This window comes from Lipotes vexillifer, unplaced genomic scaffold, assembly GCF_000442215.2.
Source record: "Lipotes vexillifer unplaced genomic scaffold, Lipotes_vexillifer_v1.1 scaffold429, whole genome shotgun sequence".
Taxonomy (NCBI): Eukaryota; Metazoa; Chordata; class Mammalia; order Artiodactyla; family Lipotidae; genus Lipotes; species Lipotes vexillifer.
In genome coordinates this window covers 966,937-977,120 of record NW_006784171.1, presented here as the reverse complement: position 1 = coordinate 977,120, position 10,184 = coordinate 966,937, and the positions used below count along the sequence as shown (strand labels likewise).

Genomic DNA, 10,184 nt, shown 5'->3' with positions numbered 1-10,184 from the left:
AGGTCACCAAGGGATTTAGTGGTTAGCTAAACACCAATGGAAATGATTCATTCCAATTTGCAGTTTTAAGTAAAGATTTAAGGGCCTGCTATGCCTCCTATCAAGAGTAAATTATCACACATCCTGTTTATACAGCCTGGCTTGTCCACAGTTCTTCAAAGAGCTGGTGACACCCCCCTAACTCACACTCCACCCTACCCCCAACTTCCTGCTCATTGGGGTGCTATATTCCTACTCATTTTTAAGAAGCGCCTCCCTCAACAAAATACTCTGCATTACAGTACTTTTAAAAGAAAATACTTTATTACGTCATGAAAAAAATGTATCAATCAACTAGATTCATACTTGTTTGAAAAAAAATTGAAAATTTATTAATTAGACAGTAATGTGGGCATCCTGTTCCACATGGGAATGAGAAGATGCTATAGGTTCTCTAAGTATTGCACAGTCTGAAAAAGACACCAACAAAAAAAAGGGGAGGGAAAAAAAAAATCACATGATCTTGGGAACCACCTCACATTATGAATAATCTACCAAGAAACATTTAAAAATGAAAACCCTTTGTTTCTACAGTAGCTTTGAGTTTATAGTTCTTGGAATGACTGTATTCCATTGACAACATCTCAGTAACAGGAAGCTTCATTTTAGCAATCCCATGTGCAAATATTAATAAAAAAATATATAAAATAATGCAATTCCTCTCTTGCCATCATCCCAGCAATCATAACATTTCTGAGAACTGTTTTGCTTGAAAAAAGGGGTTAAGCCATAAGTTTTGCCTGAAGCTCCATTTCTGCAGCCCGTTTGAGTGCAACATCTACCAGAAGCTGAAATCCACTAAAATCTTGGTTGAGGTCCGGTGGAGTAGGGGGAGGAGTGTTGAAAAGACCACTCTGTGTGTGTGCACTTGGTCCAGATTTACACGTGTCCTCTGGGTACATGAGGGAGGTGTCTGTAAAGCTGCTGGCTGCCATCTGCTGTATATCTGTGTTTTGTCCCACACCAACTGACTGGCAGAGAGAGAAAGGCACATCTTTCAATGCAGTCACAGTGGTATGACAGATAACTGATGGACGAGCCAAAATGGATCCTGGGGATGATGGCTTAGGAGACAGTGGCCTCCCTAGGGCTGGGTTGGGTCCAGCTGTACAGGAGTGAAAAGGGCTCTCCTCTAGAGCCGGCATGAAGTTTTTGATGCCTGTTGCTGACTCCACAGAGCTGGCTTCAGATATCTTGGCCCCTCGGCGGGAAATTGTGAACTGATTTGGATCTTTGCCATCCTTTCTCAGCATGTCGGGGAGGAGCCTGCGCCGGGCGTTGATAAACCAGTTACAGACCTGAAATCATACGGGGATGTTTTAAACGCTTTAACACTCCGCCAACATGCCCGAGAACCTTCTTGGGGGCACCTTACTGCTCTCTCTCTTTGCATTAAAGAAGGCATGAAAAGGCTTATCGGGACCTACAAAGTTATTTAGAGGTATTTGAGCCCCGCCAAGAAAAGAGAGGTGTTTCCTGTCATAAACCTCCTCTTTTTCTAATACAAATCCCCTTTTTGGTCTCTCATCATCCTTAAACCTTTTCAGGAGGAAGGAAAAGAAAGGTATACATTCTCAAACGTCTGAAAACGACTTTAGAGAGGGAATTTTACCTTTTAACTCTCCCCATATTAACCTGTTATCTACCGCCCCAGCATTTAAGTTAATCAACTACAGGAAAACCTTTCCTGTATGAAAAGAGCCACTCCTCCCAGTTACTGATTTTTCCCAGTTCAAATGACTATGTCAACAGACAGAACATGAATTACCTCACTGAAGTCTGAACTTGTTTAAATATCAAACCAGTTTCCTGGGCAATAGAGTAAGATTTAACCTCCTTCTTGTTTGTTGCATAAAGGAAGGAAATGCTATTTGACAGATGACTGTGAAGCGTTTCTGTTTCTCTATATCGCCAGTTATTAGCTGTTAGCACTATAAAAAGTTTACAAGAAAAAGATATGCCGCCCCCCTTTTTTTTTGAGTGGGGAGGCACTTAATGACTTGCTATACAGGAATGCTGTAAAGCGACTTTGGGGAAAAAACCCACCACACCCCCGGGCATACAGCTGGTGTTCCTTTCCCTTACCTGTAGTGTAGAGAGGTGTGTTTGTTGGGACAGTAATGCTTTTTCTTGCTCTGAGGGGTAGGCATTGTATCGGTGTTCATACAGCCAATCGCGGAGAATCTGAACGGATTCCTTGGGCAGGTTGCCCCTCCGCCTTCTCTTGCCTGAGCCAGCAGAAGAGGAGAGGTCCAGGGGGCTGTCCATGCTGTCATCATCCTCGGTCTCACTGCCAGACGCGGCAACAACACCTAAGAGAGGACAGAGGCCAGCCGTCAGCCGCTTTTATCAGCAAAGCTCACCTCTTTTGACCACTCAGCACAACTGTGTTTTCTCAACTCATGAGAGCCAAACAAGCGAAGAACGGGTGTTTCCCGTCCTGAAACACCAGAGCTCGTGCGAAATCTCAAGAGTAATTCGACTATAGCAGCATATTCTAGATTCCCAGCCCACCGCAGATTCCCTTTCGCACCCATTTTCCTATAGGATTCAACATCTCACACTCCATTTCAATGATGCTCAGAAATGTCTAATCCAGCAAGTGAGACAAAGCTTCACCTAAAGCGAAGAGCTTGCCACGTGTGAAACAGGAAAGGTGTCATAAGCAGACGGGATGTGTCTGACAACCTTCTCCGTGAGGTCATTGCTAACTAGGAAAAACAATCCAACGGGTAAACTCTTATACCTTTGAAACACTGTTCTTCCTCCCTCTTCCACTGAAGGTTTTGAAATAGGAAGATTTTTTTCCCACTGATATAAGCCAAGAAAATCACACTTGTAACCCAGTTAGTAGTCTGAAGATAAAATGCATGGCAGAATTCTCTGCCAATTCCTTTTCTTTTCCTTTTCATTGCTACCTCCATTTATTCAAAACTAGACACCTACTTTTAATGGACAGTACTAGTCACTTTTTACTAAATGCAAACAACCACTGAAGTCTTCAGTTTCACTGCATAAAAATATTTTTCTATTCTTAGTACTTAATGTGAGAGGTCAAAAGATGCCTAGTAGTGAATAAACTTTAAAACTTCCATAAATTTCAACTGCCAGTTTAATCCGAACCCAGGATACTACATATCAATAAGCAGAGATCAGCTTTAAATCGTTACATGACAAAGAAAACTGAATATGCAACCCCCAGAGGAAACTCTCTTTTGTTTACAAGCGCTTTGATCCTACCAGAAATTTTTAAAAAGTCACACCCATAGAGAATATTTAAATCACACATAGACTGAGTTCTACAAAAATTCAGACTTGGCCCTTTTAGACATTTAAAGATAATTTTGAACTTTAACCCTTCCCCGTTTCAAAACTACAAAAGGCTACTCTGACTAAAGACATATATTCTCGTTTTTGAAGACAATTTAGAATTTTTAAAACATAAATAAATTACAAACTATAGTATGCTTGAAAAAACAGTATTTCTATATAAAGGAAATTAAAGTAGCACGACATTTAAAGGTAGGCATTTTTAACTTTGTTGACACAAGCTCAAGTGGTTTACCTTGATAGGAAATAAAAACAGAATATTCCTCAGAGTGATAAACCATTCAATGTATCTTAAAGGAACTTTTCCCAAACCCCATCCTTTCAAAGCATTTTAACACAATGAAACTCAAAAAGCTACTCATTCAAAGATTTGTTGATGAGCTAGCACATCAGTTAATTAAGTCTAACTCTTCTTGGTGACACATTTTCAGTTTTGGACTGCAGGGGGCAGAAGGTCCTGGAGGGAGTGTCCACAGAAAAGGCAGAACCTTCCAAAGAAAAAGTAAAGCAAGTTCTAACAAAAGAGTAGGATGATCTTGCAAATTCACTTTGGCTCAAGGCTTCATTAACAAACAGCCATCAGTAAAAGGCCCAGCAATCCTAAATTTTAACGGCAGCTGTGTGATGTTTTTCAACCCAGATTTCATTAAACTGCTTAAAAAGAAAAAAAAAAAAAAAGGAGGCACATTTAAAACTGAAAGTGCTTTCACTGTTGAGAAGATGAGAAACTTTTAAAACCTGTGTTGAAACTTGGGTGAAGAACTATTAACAAAAAAACCTTAAGAAATTATAAATGTTCCTGTTTTACATTTGCTCTGATAAAGAAATCTTAACTTTTAAAAATGCGTCAAGTAACTGAATGACTAAAGCAAATGTGAATAAAGCAATTTGTTTAAACTCTTCAAAAAGTCTGAAAACTCAGAACTTCTCTAGGCTATTAACCCCACCTCCCCTTTTTAACGTTTTAGAAACAGTGTTAAAGTCTGCTCACTGAACAGTGAATCCCAACTGTAAATTGACAATCACAAATAGTTTGAAACAAACAAAAACCCCCTAAAGCCTGTCCTTTGATCTGCTCACTTAGTTTGACAAGAAGCCTGATCTTTCAAAACAGGCTAGTGACACAAAAGCAGGTTTCGGTTAAGCAACACCAAACTGCAGCGACTTTACTCTGTTTCTCAGTTCATTTAAATAAAAGAGCAGCCAGGCCTCCGGACCTCTTAACAAGTATTTCCAATATGTGCACAAAAGCTGACGGAACAGGAAGTTAAGACTTCAATTCCTTGGCTGTGCCAGCTGATGTTTCACTACAGCAAACCACGTTTGCTGCTGTCAGGACTGTTTTCATTAAAACTCTCCCTCCGGATTGTGGCTCAACTTGGAAAAACAAAAAGACTTTTCCAAGTTACTCATTTCCTACTGTAACAGAGCTTTGGAACACTTTCCCGGTTACGACTTGTTTCCAAACGTTTTACTCTGCTCACACTTTAAAATATGTGGTGGTCGGGGGCGGGGGGGGCGGTGCGGGGGTATCACAAGCCTCTTTTACTCCATCCACACACAAGGAAATTTGTTTAGAAAGCCACAAGATGCTCTATGAATCCCACAGCCCTAAAAAGCATTTTTTCCCCCCCTGAGTAGTAACAGGGGGAGGGGCAGAGCCCGGGGAAGGGCTAGAGAGACAATGGTTGTGAAGTTGGACTCTTAAAAAAATCTGGAAGAGACTAGAAAAGGATCTGGGAATAACAATAACCGAAGGCAACGCTTAAGGGTACAAATAGGAAAAAGCAAACCTAACCTAACAGGTTTCCTGATCAGAACATCTCAGGAGAAGCGACGGGAAACGTACTTAAGCCCCCAGGCGCTAAATCCAAGGAGCGCTAGGATGAACCCAGCCGCAGAAGTCTGAAGCAAGAATCCCACATCGTCAGAAACCGGGAGCAAAGAGACTTAGGGGATTTTCCTCAACGAATCTCCTTGCTTGTTTGAAAATCTTTCGGGGAGATCTTTTGGGCATTCTCAGTTTTCTAAGACGAGACACTATTGTCACAAAGCAGTCTTATTACCAAATCCCCGGCTCCGCGATTAAGTTTTTAAGTGCTTTTGTTGTCAACAAAACTTGAAAAGATTTTCACGGACTTTTATAAAACGGACAGTCCAACTAGGCGAGCCAGATCTCTTCCGGAGCCCTAGCGGAGGCCACTGGGCGCGGGGCCCCCAGGTGGCTGGAGGCCGGGGCGGGGGCGGGCAGGACCTAGAGGGACTCGTCGAGGGAGGAGCCCGGCCCGGCCGGCCCGGGAGCTTTTGTTCCGCCAACTCCTCGGCCCCCGCAGAAGTCGCCCCTCCGACCGCACGAGTGAGAGCAAACCCAGGCCTCGGAGTTTCAGATTACAAGAAGAAACTGAAAACGGGGCCGTGAATCTCAACCTCCTCAGGGGCCTGCCCACCCGCAGAGAATTTGCCAGGAAAACCTAAAAAGGGAAAGAAACCCGGGCAACCTCGGCAGTCTCCGCTCCCCCGCTAGGGCTCCGAACCAGTCGCGAAGTTTCCCCTCCAACACGTCACCTTTCATTGTTTCCATGAGTCGGCGCGGTAGCAGTACCTCGCGCCCCGGGGCAGCGCGCCCCGAAGATTCCCCAGGGACCGGCGGGCTCCTGCCCCGTCCCCTGGCTGGGGTGGGGGGGAGGGCGCCGAGAGAGGGGTGCCGGGAAGGATGGGGGGGCACCGGCACAATAGCGGGGAGGGGGGAACCCCAGAGCCTTACGGGTGGTCGGGGAGGATCATCAAAGCCTTCCCCGCCAGAGCCCGAACAATGGGGGGAGCCCGCCCCGGCGCTGTCGGATCACAAGACGCATCCGTCAAAAACAACCCAACTTGTCCCAGTCAGTTCACCAGGAGGGAGAGAACGCCTCCCAGGGACGATCCAGACCTGTCAGCCTCCCACGAGTTGACCTGGTCTCCCTGGGCGCCCCCCGCGCGCCTTTTCTGGCCGAGCCCAGTTAAACGTCCAAACCTCTGAGACCCCGCTCTCGCCCTTCAGGGTCCCCGGGGAGAGGACGCGCGGGGAGTTAGTTCCACTACAACTACCAAGGCCCCGGGGGGGACGTTTAGTTTGACTCCCGCCCGCAAAGCGGGAGGTGGGGAGCTCCGCGTGTTTCAAAGGCACCAGCCCAGGATCAAACGAACAGAAGTCCAAGGTGAAAATGTGGCCGAGGGAACCCTCTCGGCTTCGAGGCTGCCCCACTCTAACGGGAGTCTGTTCTAACCGTATTCGCTCGACGAGTCTGAAAGAATGTGGAGCTGGAGAAACTCTGGCCGCAGCTGGGCATGCGCAGTAGTCACCCCTCCCCCCACCCCGCCCGCGCTGGCTTCCCCGAGCGATTAACTTCTGTTTTGAACCACTCGACATAAATCACAACAGAAAAGCCAACTCCGGCCCACGACGGAACATTCGGGGGTACCTCCCTGCTAGGAACTGAAAAGTTAACTTCAAAAGGGAGTTAAAATTATTTTACCTTTCGTGGTGGTATCTTTTTTTCCCCTTTTTCTTTCTGTGTATTTTGTTTTTAAACCAGACTGACGGCAAGTTTTAGTTATAAAGCTTCCAGAACGCTTCGTGGAAACAATGACAGACTCACTCTTTGCATGTCACACTTGAACTCATTCTGACTGCACGCCGCTTGCCCACAGTCCTAACTCTTCCTCTTGCCCCAGATACATCGTGGGAAAACTTGTAGAGGCTGGGAATTCTGAAAAGTCTAGCTTTCCAAAGGGACCGACACCCGGGGGCGACCTGGGGTCCAGAGTCGCCTTCCTCCGATGGTGTAAACGCCCCATCCCTGGAGAAGACGTGCCCGGCCCAGCCGGGAGTGAGCGGGGACCCAGGAGCCCAACTTTGAGACAAAGGCGCCGCGGCTCCGCCGGCCCGGCCGGCCCAGGGTCCCGACAGGGAAAAGCGGGGCAGGGGTGCCCCCGACCCGGACCCCAATCCCCCGCCCGCGAGAAAGAGCAAGAAGCCACGCTGCGAGCGTGGGGTGTCTGCGGAGACAATGAAACTTGGAGGCGCACAAACAAGGCGGCGAGCGTGTTTCTTGACAACGTGCCAGCAGCGTGGAGAGGCCCGTATCCCCACAACAGCCCCTCGGTGTTGTGTCTAAGAAGGAAGCAACAACTGCCATTTCAGACGCAGCCTCAACAAAGAGAACGGCCGCCGCTCGGGCCTGCGAGCCCCGGGGCGGAAAAGTCCACCAAGTCACTCTCGCCCCGAACCCAGCGCCGCCCCTCGAGCACGTTTCCCTGGGACTCGCGTCCACGGCGCGCGGAGCCCGCGAGCCTTACCTTTCTTGCTTTTCATTCTGGAGCTCCCCTTCCAGCGCGAGAAGACGCTGGGGTCTCCAGGGACTAGAAGCGAGGGCGAAGGGGCCGAGCGATTGTCCTCCTTCCCGGCCGACTCTCCCGTAACTTGTAGGACGCGCTCCAGCCGTTATTGCTAAACAAGGCGCTCGGATCTCAGGCTCCCGCTCCTTGGGTGGAATTCAAGTGACACTTGGGCTTCCTCCTGCCGGGATCTTCTGGCAGCCGGCCGGGGGCTCCCCCTCGCCCAACTCGCTCCCCTCCCCACTCCGCTCCTTTGTTCCCCGCTCCTGCTCGGCGCACCTCGGCGCTGTCAGAGTGAGCGAGGCGAGGAGGGAAGGTACAGGAGGTCCTGCCTCCGCCCCCAGCCGCCCGCCCAGTCCCCCGCCCGCCCCGCCGCTCCTCCGCCCCTCCCCCGCACCTTCCAGCCGCGGAGGACTGCACCGAGCGCCGCGGCCGCGCCGCCTCACCCCGCGTCCCCGGGCCGCTGTCACCCGTCCCTCGTGGGGGCGGCCGAGCCCAGAAACGCGATCGCTGCTCCCCACTGCGCGCACGCCGCCTGCATCCCCGGCTTGGCGGCGACGACACCAGCCGAGCGCCCCGAGTTTCTACTTTAGGCCTTTCTTCCCGGGCCTGGCAAGGGTGCGTTTGGTTAGGAAATTGCAACAGATGGAAAAGAGGCCGTCTCCTCCTCCCCCCCCTCCACCCCAGGAAAGAAAAGGCTCCCCTTTCGTTTTTGACAGCTGCCCCAACTCCACCGTCCCCGCTCTGGCCGCAAGAGAAGACAGCGGCTGCTGGTTCAAGGGGCGGGGCTCCGTAGGAAAAGTATTCGGGACAAGAACCAACTTCTTCCAGAATGCGCGGCTGCCATTGACACGCGGGCGCGGAGCGGCGCACCCTTCTCCTCCGGGGGCTCTTCCTCCACAGCAACAGTGGGGGGCGGGGGGGGGGAGGATGAGGCACAGACACCCCGGGTGAAAGTCTGTTCCCCCCGGCTAAAGCTGCGAGTTCCGGACTGGATTGCAAGGCAGTTTCGAAATCTAACATGTTGCGGACAGACACTTGTCATGCTCACATGCTCTTTAAAAGTCTCTGCCTGGGGACGGCCCGGACGCGCGCCCGCCCCGCCGAGACTCCGCCTGACATCCGCACCCCCGGACCCGGGCAGCTGTGCCGCCTTTATGGGAAGGGGGCTACCACCCCCGGGAGCGCTTATCTGTTTCGGTAAACAGAGTCTACTTTTAGGACTTATATCCTGCTAGGGGCCCCTTTTCCCCCCCCCCCCCACCCCCGGTACTTCAAACAGAAACTAACCATTAAGTAAATACATGTTCCTGTTGCTTTAATTTGGCTGAGAGTTAGGAGGACTCCAGTAGGAGTTCCTAGATGAAATTACCCTTTAAAAAGACCTCTCCTCTCCTTTTCGCGTGTTTGTCCCCTTCGTCGTTTTGAAGTAAACGAACTGTCACATGCCACACTAAGACTTTCCCCATCACTTAAAAAAAAAAAAGAAAACCCAAACGTAAATAATTTAGCCTAATAGAGACGTCAGCTCCCGAGTCAGCCTCCAGTTTCTGCTCTGTGGTGTTTTTGTTTTGTAATCTCTGTGAAGAACCCGGCAGAAGCCCCGTGGAAATGAGGTTCAACCCAAGGAGGAATAAGGCAGCCAAACGATGACTAACTAGATTTTGGAGCCTCTGTTTTAGGATTACACTGAAAATTAAAGCCAGCCTCCCACCCACTCACCCTCCCCCAAAAAAGACACCCCCGCCCCGAGAGTGAATAAGGCCAGAGTTTACAAAGCTTGGGTGGTTTTTTCCAATTACAGGACTTAAAATGAATAAACAAGGAAAACAGCGTCAGTCTAAGAAGGGAACGACCTTACGATTATTTTTTTCCTGTGGTGTGCCGACTGCTCGGCACCTAAGAGAACACACATCTAAAACCACCAAGGGGGGAACATGGTCCTGGGGGAAACCACCAGCCTGGAGGGGCTCCCCTGTAACTTGCCGGAGCGCAGTTCCTTCCCGGCCTGGCTGCAGATGAATCAGCGGCTGCGCCCGCGCGCAGGACAGATGTGGGGCGGGGAGGGGCCCGTTAGAGGGCCGCTCCGCTCCCGCGTTTGAAGGGTTGTTTGTTGCTGGGATTGGTGGCTCACATCCGTTGGGGACCGGGAGAAAGGGGAGGAGGGACGCAGGAGGAGGAGCCGGACCGCCGGCGCTGCGCCTCAGCGGTCGGGGTGGCTGGAGCCTCGTCTGGAGCCGGTTACTGGGGAGACGCTTTGTTTGCTAACTTCGAAAGCCGCTTCGGCTGCCTCGGCTGCTTTCGAAGCCGGTCCACGAAACCCGCCTTCGGGTCGGCTTAACCCTCCCCCTGGGCCGTTTGTACCAGCGCGAGACAAAGCTGTTTCCTTCTTCCGCGTGGTTCTCCGCGGCCACGCGGTGGCTCTCATTATGTACACA

General features: G+C 50.0%; 1 protein-coding gene across 5 annotated transcripts; it reads right to left on the bottom strand.

The window, feature by feature from the left end:
* Positions 1 to 289: 289 nt before the first annotated feature.
* TGIF1 (TGFB induced factor homeobox 1) lies at positions 290 to 8,796 on the bottom strand. 5 transcript variants are annotated; one of them, XM_007456567.1, is made up of 4 exons: positions 8,144 to 8,342; positions 7,708 to 7,892; positions 2,125 to 2,351; positions 290 to 1,337 (listed from the first exon to the last, which is right to left on the bottom strand). In XM_007456567.1, exons 2-4 carry the CDS (start codon positions 7,721 to 7,723, stop codon positions 762 to 764), a joined length of 819 nt encoding a protein of 272 aa, XP_007456629.1. In that variant the 5' UTR covers positions 7,724 to 7,892; positions 8,144 to 8,342; the 3' UTR covers positions 290 to 761. The 5 variants fall into 5 exon arrangements, with proteins under 5 accessions (XP_007456629.1, XP_007456627.1, XP_007456628.1 ...); XM_007456565.1 differs by lacking the exons at positions 7,708 to 7,892; positions 8,144 to 8,342 and adding an exon at positions 8,569 to 8,796; XM_007456566.1 differs by lacking the exon at positions 8,144 to 8,342 and having other exon boundaries at positions 7,708 to 8,042.
* Positions 8,797 to 10,184: the final 1,388 nt, after the last annotated feature.

What these genes read in the sequence shown, in the direction of transcription:
- TGIF1 (XM_007456565.1), bottom strand. Translation starts at nt 8,791, where the DNA reads ATGACAAGTGTCTGTCCGCAACATGTTAGATTTCGAAACTGCCTTGCA. An exon ending in AGCCGCGCATTCTGGAAGAA is followed by an intron (nt 2,352 to 8,568) that starts GTTGGTTCTTGT and finishes GTCCTCTCTTAG; the next exon opens with GTGTTGTTGCCGCGTCTGGC. An exon ending in CACACCTCTCTACACTACAG is followed by an intron (nt 1,338 to 2,124) that starts GTAAGGGAAAGG and finishes GTATGATTTCAG; the next exon opens with GTCTGTAACTGGTTTATCAA.